The sequence below is a fragment of the Mustelus asterias genome, chromosome 2, assembly GCF_964213995.1.
Source record: "Mustelus asterias chromosome 2, sMusAst1.hap1.1, whole genome shotgun sequence".
NCBI classification, from domain to species: domain Eukaryota; kingdom Metazoa; phylum Chordata; class Chondrichthyes; order Carcharhiniformes; family Triakidae; genus Mustelus; species Mustelus asterias.
The window spans coordinates 153,981,237-154,000,572 of record NC_135802.1 but is presented as its reverse complement, the minus strand read 5'-3'; the positions used below and the strand labels follow the sequence as shown (position 1 = coordinate 154,000,572).

Here is a 19,336-nt window from a genome sequence, read left to right as displayed (position 1 = left end):
ACGGGGAGAACGTGCAAACTCCACACACAGTGACCCAAGCCGGGAATTGAACCTGGGTCCCTGGCGCTGTGAAGCAGCAGTGCTAGCCACAGTATCACCGTGCCGCCGCCTTCCATTCCCAGGATGTGGACATTGCTAGCTTGGTTTTTATTGCCCAGCCCTATTTATCCAGGAGATTGTGATGCGCTGCTGCACTGAACAGCCTTGGTCTAGGTTGTGAAGATGCCCCCACAATGCTGTTAGGGGCATCCAACATTATGTCTCGAACAGTGATTTGTGTTAAAGTCAGGATGGTGTTTCACAGTGATAATGGTATTCCCATACTACTGGTACTCCTTCCCCTACACACGAGTGGAGCTTGTGGGTTTGAGACACGCAATTCACTTCCCTGCTGGTCTCCTCGTATTTGAGAGCAGGCAGGCACGGAATTCTAATTGCACTAAAACAAATGCTTTTCAGGTGACCAGGCCAATTAACTTTGATTGAAGCAACTTCCTGCTTTGGTCTTAATATGACTGATCAAATTTTCAGAACTATTGTGAAATTTGGTTCCCTGTCAAGCCTTCCTCATCCGAACAGCTGATGCTGATATTTAAGGAACTGAAAGATTTGTTACAAATTACGAGTCTGCTTTAGATATTGTATGTTCCTTGTAGTGGGCCCACATTGTCTAAGTTAATTTAATACTCTTCTATCAACCCATGGGAAAGCTGCATTTAAATGAATGCAGTATTTTCAAAAGTTGCTGCAAGATCCTCCAATGCTGGCAGGTTTAAAAATCCGAAAATATGCCTGTGCCGTTTACCCTGTCTGAGCTTTATCCCCCGTTAATATTACTTTTTGGACAAACTTGGAAAAATGAACAAATCCTTTTGAACAGTAGATTGCTCAATAATGTGAGGCGCCTTTGTGTGCTAGTAGTCATCAGTGCGATAGCTGACCTCACTGCTGTTTGTAGAGATTACTCCCTTGCCTCTTTCAAAAGAAGTGACAGTAACAGCAACTGATACTAGATTTGCACTGTCTTCGGTGGTCCCAAGAGTTGGGAGATTTGTGTTGCCCCTTTCCACCTTGGGTACACTATTGAGGGGGATGCTGGCCTTCCTTTGAGTCTTCCTTCGCTTTGGCTCTGCACCTTCCAAAGTCAAAGTTTATTTATTAGTCACAAGTAGGCTTACATTAACACAGCAATGAAGTTATTGTCAAAACCCCCCAGTTCCCAGCGCCTGTTCGGGTACACTGAGGGAGAACTTAGCACAGCCAATCCACCTAACCAGCACATTTTTCAGATAGGGGCGGCATGGTAGCACAGTGGTTAGCACTGCTGCTTCACAGCTCCAGGGACCTGGGTTCGATTCCCGGCTTGGGCCACCGTCTGTGTGGAGTTTGCTCATTCTCCTTGTGTCTGCGTGGGTTTCCTCCGGGTGCTCCGGTTTCCTCCCACAGTCCAAAGATGTGCGGGTTAGGTTGATTGGCCATGCTAAAATTGCCCTTAATGTCCTGAGATGCGTAGGTTAGAGGGATTAGTGGGTAAATATGCAGGGATATGGGGGTAGGGCCTTGGTGGGATTGTGGCCGGTGCAGACTCGATGGGCCGAATGGCCTTTCTGTGCTGTAGGGTTTCTATGATTCTATGATAGTGGGAGGAAACTGGAGCGCGTGGAGGAAACCCACGCAGACACGGGGAGAACATGCAGACTCCTTGCAGAAAGTGACCCAAACCAGGAATCGAACCCGGGTCCCTGGTGCTGAGAGGCAGCAGTGCTAATCACTGTGCCATCTAGTTGAGGAAATTAACTGGATGCAAAGGCAATGAAAAGTAGTTTTTGTTTGTCTGCAAGGTTTTGGAACAATTCTACTTCTGAACCATTTCCCTCTTTTTTTCTTTGTTGTCGATGTGAACTTCTGTGATACCAGATAACTTAATTTTCAGTTTCTTATACTCCCTGCAATTTGAAGTAAATTTTAGTTTGATTCGAATGTGACAAGCTACGTGCCGACTGCAGTCTAGAATCGAATCCAGTTAAAGCAGTCGCGCACCTGGTTTGTAAAGGATGATGCACACTACAGCCCATTAACTGCAGGCTGACGTTGATAATGGCTTCTACCTGTGGTAACATTATTATAGTTCAATTGATTACACCTCCAAATAAGGCATTAATTATTTGCTTGACTTTGTGGTGCATCAGTAATCCATGGAGCAGGTACCGCAATCAAAGTACACAAATATATCCACATTATTTAATGTCTCCTATTAAATCCAATACATCTTGCATGGACTGGAGCATGTCAGATTGGTCAGAGGGATTAGAGATTGAGAGAGATGGCACTTGGAGCAAAACTGTACCAAGTCTCCCACGTTTTTAAGATGCGGAGATGCCGGTGTTGGACTGGAGTGGGCACAGTAAGAAGTCTCAACACCAGGTTAAAGTCCAACAGCTGCCCCGAAAGCTCATGATTCCAGATAAACCTGTTGGACTTTAACGAGATGTTGTGAGACTTAATTTTTAAAATTCATTTGTGGGACATGGGCGTCGCTAGCTGGCCGGCATTTTATTCCCCTATCAACTTAAATACAACATCTTGATATATAGAGGCACCAAAACAAATTGCATTTAAATGGTAATTGGATAAACATATGGATGATATTGGAATAGTGTAGGTTAGATGGGCTTTAGATTGGTTTCACTGGTCGGTGCAACATCGAGGGCTGAAGGGCCTGTACTGCGCTGCAGTGTTCTATGGGTGGATTGGCATAGCCAGGTTTTTGCTATTAACCATTTGCAGTGCTTTCCTGAAATTATTAAATACCTAAAATCAATGTTCCTGCATTTTCTAGTTAATGCATTATGTACTTTGCCACATAATTTAAAAAGTAGCTGTAGTGGGAGATTTTCTACTTTGGATAATTAAATTTGGAAGATCTAGATACTAATGCATTTTTCAGCTATCAACGTCAGATCATTTTAATGCTACATTAACTGAAGTAGGACAAGTCTCGCTTCAGTAAGTGCGTGGATTTAAACTAATGTTCAGGTATGGGAATTGTTAACATTTGTGTTTGCCTCTGTATTTAGGTAAAATTGCTTAAAGACACTCTTGATGCCTGGAAAAAAGAAGTGGAAAAGAAGCCACCTTCAATGTCGATCGATGAAGCGTATGAGGTTCTGAACCTTCCAAAGGGGCAAGGAATGTGAGTATTTATGATTGGTAGCTGATGGAACTTTCATTAGATCAGGAAAGCAATTTTGTAAACACTCTCCCGATAGTCACCATTTGCTAAGTGAACGATCAAATCTCACACTTTGCTGGTTTTCCGTGCAGGCAAGGTGTATTACACAGCTTCAATTTGGATCATCTCCTCCTTGTGCTTGTGACGTGAGTTGCAGTTGTAAATGTGTTTGTGTGGAGAGTCCACTATCGTAGGCGACTGAATACAGAAATGATTCCACATGAGGCAAACTTATGAATGATGCAGATATTAAATGAATTATGACATTCCCTATTCTGTGGAGTAAATGCCAAACCAGCAACACTTTGTAGATGTTTTCATAGAATCCGGATGGTGCAGGAGGAGGCCATTTGGCCTATCATGTCTGCGTTGACTCTCCAAAAGTATCGCACCCTGTCCTGGTAACCCCATGTATTTACCCTGCTAATCTCTCTAACCTACACATCTTGGGGCACTTGGGGAGAATTTAATATGGCCAATGCATCTAACCTGTGCATGTTTAAACTGTGGGAGGAAACGAGCACCCATAGGAAACCCACGCAGACACGGCGAGAACGTGCAGATTCCGCACAGACAGTTGTCCAGGGCTGGAATTGAACCTGGGTCCCTGGCACTAAGGCAGCAGTGCCAACCACTGCCACCGTGCCGCTTAGTACCCAGAAGTTTCTGCCAGAAGTGTGATTTGATTTTTTAAATACCACATGCTTTTAATCTAACCAAGCACCTTTAAGTGAAAACCGACTTTCTCATCGCTTGATAGTTGCACGCACTCACTTCCCCTGTTGTAAGTTCCCACGTCCAGATTGTGTCCACCTTCCTGATTGCTGATGTCCCAACTGAACCTTTCAAAATGGTATCAAGAAAATTCTGCCACCTTGCTCTATCATATCAAAATAAATTTAAAGATTATTTATTGGTGTCACAAGTAGGCTTACATTAACATTGCCCCGAAGTTACTGTGAAAATCCCCTAGTCGCCACAGTCCAGCGCCTGTTCGGGTACACTGAGGGAGAATTTACCATGGTCAATGCACCTAACCAGCAGGTCTTTCGAACTGTGGGAGGAAACAGGAGCATGGGGAGAACGTGCAGACTCCACACAGACAGAGGTCCAAGCCGGGAGTTGAACCTAGGTCCCTGGCGCTGTGAGGCAGCAGTGCTAACCACTGTGCCACCCCAGATTTGGACTGTGGGAGGAAAATTAAGCAATTTTAAAAAATGCTCATTGCAAAATAATATGATTGGACTTACCATTCTGTTTAGTATGTTCATTAAAGTTTTTACTTTAATTTCAGCCTGTCTTAAAAGCTTGGAATTTAACTGGGTACCACTACTTAAAAGTTGAGCGCTTTCAATCACTGAGTATGTGTAGCTTGTAGAATGTCCCATGTTGCAAGCTATTATATAAACATATTTGAAATCCTGTCAAGATTTGAGCTTCTTTCTGAAGAATAAACTGCACAGAAACAGACTTTTATTTGAGGCCTGGGAGGTTTTAGTGCTACTCTGTTGTGAACCCCTCTCCGAAAAATCTTGGAGATAGCACTTGTGGACAGCTTTAATTGTTCCAATGCCAATTAAAAAACAAACCATGCTAATGTCTCCTGAACCACTTTTGATGCTTGAGAAATTTTGCATATTTACGAGCTTGGAAATTCAGTTCTAAATATTGAGGTAGTTTATTGAGCTTGCAGCTCTGACCTTGGTATAAACCAAGGGATCAAAACCAATTGTATCACCTTCAATTAACTGCTTGGCTTTGTAACTAAGTGTTACACATTCAGGCAAAAAGTGACACAATTGGAGTATCCTTCGACAAGTATTTCTGAGCCGTGTGAATTTTTCAGTAGCTTGGCTTGGAGACATGGTGGGCGAATCAATAAAGGGAACTATTTTAGAGTGCGTAGAGATTCTTTGTGATCTTGAATGAATATTAACCATGAGTAATTTGTTGCGCCATTAATGTTCCCGATAGGCATGATGAGAGCAAGATCAGAAAAGCCTATTTCAGACTTGCACAGAAATATCATCCTGACAAAAATCCTGAAGGCAGGGTAAGTTCTCAACACCATAATGGTGAATAATAGATGTGTACGCACTGGTGACCTTGAAAGAATGTTTACAGCGGCAACCCTGCTTTACTTTGTTGCATGAAATATAAAAATCTGGAGTTGGTAAGTGACTTTTTATGTGCTAACAGGTAGTGCATTTGATCGCTGGTGGTCCTGTTTCAATGGCAGCTACTTTTTTAATTTGTAAAGGACCTTCAATCGAAGTAAACTACTATCACCAACAGCTCACGGCGTCTTTAAAGTAGTCAAATGTCCCAAGAGCCATCCCGGGACTATCAGTGAACAAAATTTGATGCTGAATCATGTGAATGGTGAAGGCAGTGACCAAAAGTTCGGTCAAAGGGAGTGAAGGTAGCTAAATTTGCCGATGACACCAAGATAGGTAGGAAGGTATGTTGTCAAGAGATGGAGAGTCTGCAGAGGGATATGGATAGGTTAATTGTGTGGGTAAAAAATTGGCAGATGGTGTATAATGGGGGAAAATGTGAACTTGTTCACTTTGGCAGGAAGAATAGAAAACATATTATTTGGACAGAACGATTGCAGAGCTTGGTGCAAAGGAATCGGAGTATCTTGGAACATTAATCACAATGTTAGTATACAGGTACAGCAAGTGATTGGGAAGGCACATGGGTTGTTGGCATTTATTGCAAGAGGAATGGTATAGAAAAGTTAGGGAGGTTTTACTTGAGCTGTACAGGGCCTTGATGAGATCACATCTGGAATACTGTGTACCATTTTAGTCTCCCTGTTTGAAAAAATATACTGTTAGAAGATGTTCAGAGAAGGATCGCTTGTTACATTCCTGGATGAAAGGCTTAGCTTGTAAAGAAAGGTTGAACCCATACCCATTGGTGTTTAGGAGAATGAGGTGATCTGATTGAAACATACAAGATCCTGAGGGGACTTAATAGGGTGGATCCCTGGAGAATGCTTTCTCTTGAGGTAGCACAGTTTAAGAATGAGGTTTTCCTTTTAAGATGTAGATGAGGTTTTTTTTCTGAGGGTCATTAGTATGCGGCGTTCTTTCCCCAGAAAGCAGTGGAATCTGGGTCATTGAATTTATTCAAGGTTGAGTTAGATTTTTGATAGACAAAGGGAGTCAGGGGTTATGTAGGGCAGATGGGAAGGTGATTGTGAGACCACAACCAGATGAGCCATCATCTTATTGAATGACGAGCAGAGGGCCTACTCCTGAGTCCCGTGTTCCAAAGCAGTAGGTTTTAAATAGCGTCTCAAAGGGCGAAACAGAGATTGAAAGGGGGAATTGCAGCTCTTGGGGCTTTGAATGCTATGAACTACGTTGCAGACTCTTCTTTCTCTTTATAATAATTATCTTTTGTACTGTTTCTTTCAAGGATATTTTTGAAAAAGTGAATAAAGCTTATGAATACTTGTGTACAAAGTCAATCAGAGTGGTAGATGGACCTGATCCAGAGAATATTATTCTCATCCTGAAAACACAGAGCATCCTCTTCAACAGATACAAAAATGGTAAGATCATCATCCATGAGGAATGCTGACGTATTTTGTTTTAATTTGACATTAAGTATTTTGCCACATTGGAAATGTTTTTGGTTGTTAATTTCAAAGGTCCTTATTCTAGCAAAAGATCACAGACTACATTAGAATTGCATTCAGTAACCAATTTGAATTATTTGGAGAAAGCAATAAAGAAATAGATATGGAGAAAGATGGATAAAGTGGAAGTGGTTAAAAGGTTGGCAGTGCTTAACATAATAAAGTCATCCATTCTGGGGTGAATTGGGGCTCAGAAGAAAGGGTGAATATAGCAGAGTCTCTGGCCACCATCTTCCAATTGTCCATGAATACGGAGTGGTATTGGAAAACTGGAAGATTTGCAAATGTTACATTTCTGTTCGGGATAAATCTGGCAACCGCAGGCTAGAAGTTTAACAACACCAGGTTAAAGTCCAACAGGTTTATTTGGGAGCAAAAGCCACACGAGCTTTTGGAGCTCCAAGCCCCTTCCCAGTTCCCACTCGCCTGCAGAAGGGGCTTGGAGCTCCGAAAGCTTGTGTGGCTTTTGCTACCAAATAAATCTGTTGGACTTTAACCTGGTGTTGTTAAACTTCTTACTGTGTTTACCCCAGTCCAACGCTGGCATCTCCACATCATAACCACAGGCTAGTCAGCCTAATGCTGATGGCGGAGAAGCTTTTGAAGACAATCCAATTCACCCAGAAAGTATGCGTTAATAAATGAAGCAGCAAGGATTTGTTTAAAAAGGCAAATCGTGTTTAACTTGAATTTCTTGAAGTAATGGAGAGGGTTGAAGGAGACACTGTGTAAAACTTCAGCCATGTGAAGAGACTAGAGATATTGGGGTTGTTGGATAGAGATTGTTAATGGCAGATTTTACAGATGCATTCAAAATCATGAATTTTTGTTCATTCTGTCATGGGATGTGGGCTTCACTGGCAAGACCAGCATTTGTTACCCATCACTAATTGCCCTTGAACAAAGTGGCTTGTGCGACCATTTTGGAGGACAGTTAAGAGGCAACCACATTGTTGTGGATTTGGAGTGACATGTAGGCCAGACCAGGCGAGGACAGCAGATTTCCTTCCCTAAAGGACATAGTGAACCAGATGGGTTTTTAATGACAATCCATGATAATTTCATGGTCGCCATTACTAAGACTGGCTTTTGATTCTAGTTATTTTATTAATTGAATTTAAATTCCACTGACTGTCTTGGTGAGGTTTGAACCCATGTCCCCGGAGCAATAGCCTGGGACTCGGCATTACTGATCCAGTGACATTCCCAGTACAGAGTAAGGGGAAGCTATTTCCAGTGACAGCAGGGTCAGTAACCTGAGGACACAGATACAAGGAAATTGACAATGAAATCGGAGAATGATTTCATGAATGAGGATGAGGAATTTTTTAATGCAGTGAGTTATGATTGGAATGCACTGCCTAAAAGGGTGGTGGAAGCGGATTCAATAGTAACTTGCAAAAGGAATTTGGATGAATACTTGAAGGGAAAAAGTTTGCAGGGCTATGTGGAAGCAACAAGGGATGAAGTTGACCAATTGAGTAGCACTTTCAATCAATAGGCCTCTTGGGCCCTCTGACCACCTTTCCTATTCTATCATTCTGTATCAAGTTGTTATGGTCTTCAGTTATTCTCTGGTCTTTAATTCAGGTGTAATGTAACAATCCCTTGAATAGTTTTTCCTTTGAGCTGCTGGAACGGATTTTACACCAGTCATTGCAGGTGGATTTTTGCTACAGTTCTGAGTTTTTAAATATAGAAAACAGGAATGCAAGGAAATATGACAACCAGATTCACTTGTACCTGAATTGAACTAGACGCAGAATATCTCTCTGCCTCTGGGCTGTTGTCCCTGAATTGGACTGTGCGCTGAATATCTCTCTGCCTCTGGGCTGTATCTGTCTCACTCTCATTACTGAATAGTAGCAGACTTCAAAATGCTGAAACAAGTGCCAATTGGGTCAAATATCAAAATTTCCTGTGAATACTCCCACCAGAAAAAGCCATTGTGCCCCACCCCGCCCCGGTAAATATTTTGTTCCTCATTGAGACTATTGGGTTTCAGCTTTCCTGACAAACCCAACTGTATTGAGCAGTGCTCCCAAAACGCTAATACTCCTGAGGTCCAATGTAATAGCCCGTTGACCAGTTTGTCACCTTGAGGCAGTAACCAGCTCATAGGTCTTTAGGGCACTTTTTCCAATTGAATCATTTTTGTGTTGTCAGTGTTTTATGAGGCACTGTTAGCTTTTCTAAATTTTGTACGTTGTACAAGTGGCATAAAATGGATTCAGAATCTTGGGACAGGATTAAGGTTACAGCTTTGAGATCATTGCCATTTTCTTCCTTTTTTATTATTTCGTCTTGTTCAATTTAAGTCAGGTGATTTTATTCCAGACTGGAGAGTTCTTGTTGGCACAGACTCTGACACAGATTTTGAAATTACGCATTTCAAGTTATTAAAACTTGCCATAGAATATATGCAATTTCATGAATATCTGAGTTTTTTGATTTGGCTTTTTCCCTTTTGTTTTATTCCTGTAGATCTAGAACCCTATAAATATGCAGGATACCCGATGTTAATCAAGACCATTACTATGGAAACTTCAGATGATCAACTGTTTAGCAAGGTGTCCTTGTTGCCAGCTTCCACTGAATTGGCTTTTCATACTGTCAATTGCTCAGCATTGAATGCTGAGGAGCTTCGCAGAGAGAATGGAATAGAGGTAACTTGTGCACCACAACTGTATATACTGTGTTTAGGAAAATAAGTATGGAAACTATTGTTAAATTCTCATCTTGTGTACACAAATTTTGAAATTGAATCAGCGTTTGTCAGCAGACAGGATCTAGTTTGTAAATATATGCTGGAAATGTTTAATTAAACTTACTTGTGCAGTGATTTTTGTGTCACATAATAATATAATTGGATCTTTACAGTCTGCATCGCGGTTTATACTGCTGCCTAATTGCACTGCGGTTAGCACTGCTGCCTCACTGCACCAGGGACCCAGGTTCAGTTTCCAACTTGGGTCTCTGTGCCGTGTCTGCGTGGTTTTCCTCCAAGTGCTCCGGTTTCCTCCCACAGTCCGAAAGGTGTGCTGGTTAGGTGCATTGGCCAAGCTAAATTCTCCCTCAGTGTACCCGAACAGGCGCCAGTGTGGCGTGACTAGGGGATTTTCACAGTAATTTCTTCAGTGTTAATGTAAGCCTACTTGTGACACTATAATAAATAAACTTAAACTCACCCCAGAGACCGATTCAGTGAGCCTTCACTGTGTCACCTCCAAGTATAAACCTCCTTGAATGTGGGGGTGTGGTCGGGCTGTAGAACTTTGCTCTTATCTGTTGGTTCTGAGGGCGACTAGGGGATTTTCACAGTAACTTCATTGCAGTGTTAATGTAAGCCTACTTGCGACACTAATAAACATGACTTTACATTTCCACCAAGGACTAGGTATAGTTTTAATGCGCTGTGTGATGACTGAAATGGTTGCTTTAGGCTTCTTCAGCTTCCAGTTTTGCAATGTGAGTAAGCCCCCAATAATTTTATAAATGGTTGTTCATTTTTCAGGTGCTGCAAGATGGCTTTGCACGTTGTGTGGCCGTATTAACAAACTCGAGCAAAAAGGGTGACATGGCTGTGGAGGTAAGATTATTAAAATTGGAATGTGGCTTGAAATTCTCCACTAAGATGATGGAGTGGGATTAATATGTCATCTCTCTTCCTTTTTAGGTGTGTGGCCATATCTGTAAATGTTACAGCGTTGCAGCTCAGTTTGAGGAATGCAGAGAAAAAATAACAGAAATGCCCAACATCATAAGAGACCTCTGCAGATTGCTGTATTATGGCAAAGTAGGTATTGCAGTGAACTTGATTGTAAAAGGTGTTTGCAGATCATTGCAGATTTTCAAAGTTGTGATTCGCCCTTTTAGGACAGAGATGAGGAGAATTTTTGTGAGGGCTTGGGAATTGAACGCTCTCTGCCTCAGGATGCGGTGGAGGCAGGATTGTTAAATATCTTTTAGGGGAGAGGGAGATTGATTCCCTTGCCTAAAGAGTCTAAGTTTCTTGGGGGTGGATGGGAATGTAGAAGTTGAAAAGATCAGCTTTGATCTTGCGAATGGTGGTGCAGGCTGGAGGGGCTGAATGGCCTACTGTGTTCCTATTTTGTATGTTCAGATACATTAACTTTGCGTTTTCTACTAAAGGAAAAGGAACAGAATTTGTTCCCAAAGTACAATATTGCACACAGTGCTATGAATGATCTCAATCTGATTGTTCCCAATGCAGAAACCCTCGGGGCCAATTGCACTATGGATTTCAGATCATTTGGGCTGTTGGATACAGTATGTAAGTCTAGGCTACTTACATTACAAAGTCCAAAGCCTAGCTATAGTCTAAACTAAACAACATGGCTAGAAAAGTACGATGTATCACTGAATAATAAATGCAGAAGATCTGTAATAAGTTCCCATCTCTGGCGCCATCTGCAATTCTGCTTGTAGGAGTCAAAAGTGCAGACGCACAAGTCGTGAGGGAAACAGTGCAGGCGCACAAGTAGACTTCCCACGCTAAAGGTCAGGAGGTGAGGGGCAAGGTTTATGTCAGTGTGGGTCAGAGACTTCCCACACTAAAGGTCAATGAGGTTTTAAAATTGTTTTTATTGGATGCGTTCAGTTTTTGGATTTGCAGATAAAGGATACTTGGAACTGTAAAATAGTCACCTTTAAGCTTGCATTCTAAGTCTGTCTTTATACACAGAGTCTACCGCGTACGGCCATGCTGGCAGTTGAATGTGTTGGTTCCTTTGCTGTGGATTACTGGTTACAGACACACTTGTTTCAAGCTGGCATTCTGTGGCACCTTCTAGTCTACCTCTTCAGCTATGATTACACACTGGAGGAAAGCGGCATTCAAAAGTGTGAAGAAACCAACCAGCAGGTATTAACTAGAATTGGTTTACACTGCGGTCAGACTTTAATGTCTAGAGTAATTTGTTTTTGGCGAGAGTTTCAGTCAATTTTGATCGAGCTCAATATTTACTCAAGGACATTTGGTGCTAAGAAGTAGAGGTGGAAATGGTATGTTTGTGAAATCAGTTGCTATGTTCTGGTTCCTTTTGAACAGGAAGTTTCAAATAGCCTTGCCAAGCTCTGTGTAACTGCGCTGAGTCGGTTAGGTGGCTATTTGCCAGACGAAAAGGCAACACCTGAAAACCCTACAATAAGGAAGTGTTTGGCAGCTTTATTATCACCTTTTGTCTCAAGAAGGCTTTCTCAAGACAGCCCCGCAGAGGTAATGTTATTCATCCTCTTTACTACACAGCGTATTCAATTGTTCAATTTTGTCTGGAGCTACACAATCACTTCAATATCATTAACGGAACAAAGCATTTTTGCACAGTATCTCCAGTCAATCATTGATGTGTTAAAGTGATACATGGATTGAAATGCCAGATTACATTCTGCTTATGTACAAGAACATTCTTTGTTTCAGATTCTCAAGATGCTCAACAGTAACACCGAGAATCCCTATTTAATCTGGAGCAATGGAACTCGGGCTGAGCTGCTGGAATTTCTCGAAGGGCAGCAGGAAAGTATGATAAAAAGGGTAAGTCTTTTACTCCTATGAAGTAACGGTTCAAACATTGCTTATTTTATATAGCATGTTTAACATAGCAAAACATGCAATATAATGCAATATGGAATGTCATTTGTCCTCAGTTGGCTATTAATATGTTAGCTATTGCTAATAAATAGTGCTACTAAAATTCCATTGATCAACTCAACAGGAGCAATCAGGCAGGTGCAATGCTTAATACACAGCATATTTTGTGTATAACCAACCAAGAGATGGGAAGTGTTGAGGCCCTGGTGATCTCTTGAAAACAAATTAGAATTTTTAAAGCCAAGTGTTGCAGTGGGAAACAAGGGTGAGCCAGTGATCGTAAGCCTGATGGATAAATAGAACAGAGCTGCAACGTTTTGCTTCAAGTTTACCAAGGCTGCAAGGTGGGAGCCTGATCAGGAGAGCATTTAAAAAGCAAGTCTTGAGGTACCAAAGGCATGGATAAGAATAAAAGCAGCAGGTGAGCTGAGGCTGAGTTGGACATGGGTGATGTTATGTCCATGGCAGTAGATGGTCTTGGTGGTGGATGGGTTATGTGGGTCGTCAGTTTAGCGCCAAGGTTGCAAATGATCTGCTTTCAGCCTTAAATGGTGGAGAGGGAGGGAGTCTGTGGCTAGGAAATAAGAGTATGTGGCAGAGATCAAAAACAATGACTTCAGTGCCCTAACATTGAATTGAGACAGGAGGCGGTGAGGCATCATTGATTGAAAATTGCACCTATTTGAAAGAATGCTTGTGTTGTATAAAATGAACATGCATATAAATCCTGGAAAGGCATCTTTTTTGAGATTGTAATGCCAAATTTAATGCTGGGATAAAGAAATTGGACATTGAAGGACAGTGATTTAGTTGCAATTTTATTAAACATCATCTGGTGGAACAACCCTTGTGCTGCAATTCAGCTTATGCTGCCCAGGTCCTCTCATTTAAATAAAGTGCAGGATTTTCATTTAAGAAAACACAAACTTTCAAAGCATGCTTGTTGTTTTGTAGATTGCATGTAAAACATGGTGTATCTAAACTATTTGGGAATATCTGATATTGCTGATATTCTGAAGATCCTTGATCAGTTTTATTGGTTTACCAATGGTTTGCCCAAATTCTGGTTCATTTCAAAACTAATTTGAATAACACGGAATCGTACTGAGTTTTGTCGACTTCTAATGGTAGTGACTCTATGACACTCTGACTCTAGTGGTCTAATGGCTTTGATTAACACTTCAAGTAATTGTCAATATTTTATCTTTTTTCAAGGGGGATTGTGATAAGAATTATGGCGCTGAGTTTGTTTTCAGTGAACATGCGAAAGAGCTCATCGTTGGTGAAGTTTTTGTCAGAGTCTACAATGAGCAGCCAACATTCCCATTAGAGGTAAGATTGCAAAAAGACAGTTCATTCCATAGGAATGCTTGGGCCTCTGAGCAAAAATCCTGCATCTCTCATTGTATATTACAGAATGAAATGTCATTTGTATTTTACAGTGGAAAATTAACACTGCACCAAACATTGACGTAATTTGGCTATTATAGAATCATAGAATTCCTGCAGTGCAGAAGGAGACCATTCGGCCCATCGATGATCCTATAACAGAGGCAGGTGGAAGGACATGGATTGACAGGCAGAGTTGGGCACAGAGGGTGACAGGGTGTGAGGCACATGCAGGAAACAAGAAAGAAGCATCGGGAAGCTGAATGAATAACAAAGTAAAACAGACAGAGAGAAGAAAGGTTGGGTAGTGTGGAGAACTGAAAGGAATTGATTCAAACATTTTCTTTGCATGTAGTCGCCAGGAAACCTATTTTTATTTCCCCTTTACGTGTCATTCTATTTCAAATGCTGGCATTGTGAAAACAACGCGTAGTAAATCCCCATTGGTCAGGAGCAAGTAGGGAGATATAATGGTTATAACCAATCGAGATCGGGAGGCCTGGAATGATTTGAAAATAAGAATTTTTAAGTGTTGCTGTGGGAAATGAGGGTAAGTCAGTGATTGCAAGGTTGATAGATAAGTGGAACAGGGCAGTGAAGTTTTGGAATAGTTCATTCAAGTTCACAGAGGCTCATCTGGAGAACATTAAGAGTTGAGCTTCTTGGTACAAAAGGTACAGATAAAGATTTAAACAGCAGATGCACTGAGACAGAATCGGAGATGCACCAATATCTGGATAATAGGAAAATGTGGATGGGACTATTTATTAAAATCTTGCAAAAGCTATTTCTGTTCCGTATTCCAAAATATACAATACCCTTTTTGGGAGTTGCTTACTTCCCTCAGTAACCTATCTTGTTTCACGCCTGGACTGAGTGACTTTTCTACCTGAATACTATCGATCATTTTAGCACCTCTTTTTTAAATCCATCTTTAGACCATCAAATTTCTCTATCCCCCTCCTTTTGCTATAACGTTGGCAGCACCCATCCTGTTTGGGAGAGATGCATGCAAAGTGCTCATTTAGTACCTTAACCATACCCTCTGCCTCCACAGATTTTGTTTTTGGGCCTTAATTCGCCTCACCTTCTCCATTGCCTATCCTTCCTCTCTCTGGCTGAGAGATTTTAGAGTTCCCTTTTTTATGGTATCCACTAATCTTTGCTCAAACATTCTTTGCCCCTTATTTTCTTTCCTGTTCAGCTTCAGTCGCTACTGTGTTATGAACCTGTTATTTTGTTAACTTAAGGGAGCCATACCTCATCAAGAATGGGGGATATTTTAAGGTGCGCAGCTTTTCTGGGGAATGGCGGAAGGAACATCTCTCTGTGCAGTGGGTTATTTAGGGTCTTCTGCAATCCACTTCAATTGAAAGCAAATTCTTCAATGTTGAGCTGAGGTAGATAAAATGGGCAGGATCTTCATGGAAGATTTTTTTTTTACATTGTGGAATTGAAAAATTAATTCAGTTATTTCAAATTAAATCATGGCTGCAGAACAAGGCATGTACTGGTTAAAGGAAAATTCAAGGCGAATGACAAGAAGCACTTCACTGGTCAATGCGTACAATGGTCTCTAGTTGGGAGAACGAGGACTGAAACTCTGGATTCAATTAAGAAGAAGCTAGAAACTGAGTGAGGAACTGCAGGCTTCTATGATGAGATGAACCAGATTGGTTCAATGGTCTCCAATTTCTTTATCTATCTACATGAGCATGTTTTAACGGCCAGTATATTTTGCATTACCTGGGAGTCCTCCAATTTTGCTCTCTTTTTTTGGTTTTCTTTGCTCTACCTCTTTTAGTTTGCTTGCTATTGCCTTCAAGTGCTTCCTTTCTCTCTGCATGATCAGAGAAAGCAAAGGCCTCAGCTATTTACAATCTAGATTAATGACTTTGAATAAAAGACAGTGATTAATGTATCTAAGCTTGCTGATGATACTAAACAAGTAGGTGGTAAAGTAAGCTGTGGGGAGGATGTAGAGGGGCTACAAATCAATATGGACAGGTTGGGCAACAACATGGCAGATTGAGTATAATACAGGGAAATGTAAAGTTATCCACTTTGGTCATAAGAATAAAAAAGCAGAATATTTTTAAAAGGTGAGAAACTTGTATTAATGTTCAAAGAGACTTCGGCCTGCTGATACGAGGAATGCAGAAAGTTAGTATGCAAGTGCAGCAAGGAATTAGGAAGACAAATGGCATGTTGGTCTCTATTGCAAGGGGGTTGAAGTACGAGTGCCAAATCTTTCCATGATACAGGGTTTTGGTGAGACCACATCTGGAGTACTGCGCCATTTTGGTCTGCATATCTAAGAAAGGAATTACTTGCATTGGAGGCAGTACAGGGACGGCTCACTCAATTGGTTCAGGAACAAGGGGGTTGTCCTATGAGAGGATGAGTAAATTGTGCTTGTGTTCTCTGGAATTTAGAAGAATGAGAGGCAATCTCATTGAAACCTACAAAATTCTGAAGGGGCTTGACAGAGTGGACTTTGAGAGATTGTTTCTCCTGGTTGGGAAATCTAAAACACAGGGGCATAGTCTCAGAATAAGGGACCGATCGTTTGGGACTGAAATGAAGAGAAAGGGTTGCGTGTCTTTGGAATTCTCTACCCCAGAGGGTAAAAATTGGGTTCAGAATAGGAATGGGCTTCTTCCAGAACTCTTTGAAAGTGCATTGTGCTGACCTATGCTCTCTGCTGGTAATGGGGTCAGCTGTCTGGGAGTTCACAGGGCTAACCTGAGCCCTTTTTTTTGTTGCTAGCGGTGCTGCTCTTGCTTTCCATTTTAGGATCTGTTTCATGATTCCCAAAACAATTGATCAATGAGTGAGGTCATTTCCCAATCTAGAAAGTCACTCCTTTTGGTGCGTTTCATTTTACCTTCAATGATTTTAGGGTTTTCGCCTCTAAAGCTTGTCTGTTTCACATATTGATCAAGTTCTATAAAGGACACGTCAGTAACCAGTCCGAGATTTGCTTTACATTGACTTCTATCTGTATTTCCATCTATTCATGTAATTTATGTCAAAGTAATTTTCCACATTTGTTAATTATCTCAGTAGATGTCTCTTCGATCACCTCTTGGGCCTCCTTCCAAGGCTGAGAAGGGTTTATTCTTTCTCATTCAGTTCTCCTGACATTTGACCATCCTTGTGACATTTCTCTGCATTACCTGAATTGCTTGAACTTGTCTGTACCCGTTATTACACCATTTTGTTTTGGTATGTGCTCACCATGGTGCTATGCTGAGCTGGAGAACCAGCTCATCAGCGGGACGACTTTCCTGCAAAAAGGGCATTTGAAATTCAGAAATGTTTATTTAACTGATAGCTCTATTCCCTCGAGGGACAGGGTTAGAAATTTCACAGCAGAAACAAATAATTGAATCTAAAGCCCCTTGTATCAATATTTCCTTTGAAGATAAGTACCATAGCTTCAACTTGATTTTCCTATCCTAGTTTCCGAAGGCTTTTGCAGCCAGCCTGCTTGACTACATAGGATCACAAGCACAATATCTACACACTCTGATGGCCATCACCCAGACGGGGAAAGTGGAATCTGATCAGCATGAAGACAGGTTGAGGCGAGCTGAAATGGCTCTAGAGGCACTACGTAATGTCATCAAAAACAATCCAGGTTGGTGCAATTTGAACACACAATGTAAGCTGACACTTGGCTCAGCACTCTGTCAGTGCTGAGCTATTTGAGATGCCACCTTTTGAGATATTAAATGGAAGCTTCATTTGTCCGCTCGACTGGATATTTAAAAAAAAAACCCTGTACTTTCAAAGAAAAGCGAGGAATTCTTGCCAGCATTCCTCCTAACCAATATTGTCAAAATCGGTTTAGCTATTACTAGTGTGTGCCTTCAGTTACAAGAATCTGTGTTCCCAAAGTAATGGATGTGATCTAAGACATGGAAGAAGAGCTTCCTCAAAGTTCAGCTAGGTTAGTTAGGTATGATTTGCCCTTTACAAATCAATGCTCGCATTCTCTGACCATTCGTATGTTCCTGAATGTTACGTTTAGACAGTGATTTAGAACAGCACCAGCCTAATCTTGCTGCAATGGTGACTCCTTTGGCTTCCATTAAGGCTCCCATTTTAAAATATCCTTCACTAGAAAATACCCTGGCATTTGGAATATGCAATTTGGGGGGGAGGTGGGTGGGTGGTTAATGCTCACTTGAACTGCATCAAGCTCATTGTATGTAGTTGCCATTGGCTACAGCACCCTGTTGCTTATTTTTGCTGAAGAGATTTCATTCAAAGATCCTAATTTTATCATGGTTCATGAAATACAGGTTAACTGTTGCACAGTAAATAACCCTACTTGAAAACTGAAACTTGTGTTGTAAAAACTTCAGTGTCTTGCTCAGATGGTAAACTCTCTCAAGTTGGAGAGCTTCAACTTAAAATGTTTTGACTGAGCATGTGTGTTTGACGCACATAAATAAATAACCCGGCTTATTGCCCACATTGCAGAATGTTCCAATTTAGTGCATATTGGAATCTGCTCCCCTTCCTAACTGCTTTCAAATTAACCACCTTGTAAACGCAAGGTAGGGATGCCTTCTGTTTGCCGGAAGCGCGTTGCCCAGGTAGTTTGCCATTTTGGTGGAGAAGTTGAATGCCAATAATTCGCAAACCGCAAAGAAAATGCTTTAGTTCTTAGATTCAACTGTGTCAAGTTCTTGTTCTGTGCTGAATCTGTGCCATATTTTTTATACTGGCTCCAGTTTGCATCTGCTGGTCTTCATGTTGAATTTTGTTGCAGGTGCTGAGACTGAATGCGTTGGGCATTTTAAATTGATATTCTCTCTCCTCCGAGTGCATGGAGCTGGTCAGGTTCAACAACTTGCCTTGGAGGTAGGTTATGATTTATTGATGCTGCAAGTTGGTTACCCAGTTTTATTTCCCTTTGGGTCCTCTGAGGCTACAGACTGTCTGCACCTTGAAACAGTTGAACAACATGACCCCTGGCCACTTAGTGTTGCATCAAACTGGTCACAAACAGACGCAAATCTGTACCCCACCACTGGGAATAACATTGGTGACAACAGTTCAGCTTTGTGAATCAATCTAGTTATTGTGAAGGTGTGTCCAGAGCTGTTTGTAACTGAGTTGGTTTAAACTTTGCATTTATGTAGTTCCTTGACTGTTTGAAAACACCCCGAGGCACTTTGCAGAGTATTTGACCTAACCCTTTTAATACTAACAGTAACTAGGATTTTCTGTCATCTGAGTAAGTCAAACTGGGCTGGCAGATAAGTTGTCTAAATTCAGAGTTTTAATGTCTAACCTCAACTGTATGTGACAATGTTAATAAACTGAGCCTTTTGAGCTGGGATTTCTGAGAAAATGAAGCTCTATCTGGAGGAAGGCATTAAAATAAACAGTGCTATTTCCTGTAGGTCCCCTTCACATCACTATATATTAGGAGATA

The 19,336-nt window shown here is 41.3% G+C and overlaps 1 protein-coding gene across 2 annotated transcripts in view; it reads left to right on the top strand.

Annotated features, from left to right (window-relative positions):
- Positions 1–19,336, top strand: part of dnajc13 (dnaJ homolog subfamily C member 13) — a 132,857-nt gene that overhangs the window by 80,432 nt on the left and 33,089 nt on the right. Inside the window, exons 35-46 of one of the 2 annotated variants that reach the window (XM_078198923.1) lie at positions 3,078–3,193; positions 5,207–5,285; positions 6,662–6,797; positions 9,369–9,550; positions 10,399–10,473; positions 10,561–10,680; positions 11,590–11,769; positions 11,956–12,123; positions 12,325–12,438; positions 13,711–13,827; positions 17,350–17,527; positions 18,668–18,759. In XM_078198923.1, coding sequence (XP_078055049.1) covers positions 3,078–3,193; positions 5,207–5,285; positions 6,662–6,797; positions 9,369–9,550; positions 10,399–10,473; positions 10,561–10,680; positions 11,590–11,769; positions 11,956–12,123; positions 12,325–12,438; positions 13,711–13,827; positions 17,350–17,527; positions 18,668–18,759 — 1,557 coding nt within the window. Of the gene's footprint in view, positions 1–3,077; positions 3,194–5,206; positions 5,286–6,661; positions 6,798–9,368; positions 9,551–10,398; positions 10,474–10,560; positions 10,681–11,589; positions 11,770–11,955; positions 12,124–12,324; positions 12,439–13,710; positions 13,828–17,349; positions 17,528–18,667; positions 18,764–19,336 lie in introns of both variants that reach the window. The other variant, XM_078198929.1, reaches the window with a different exon arrangement.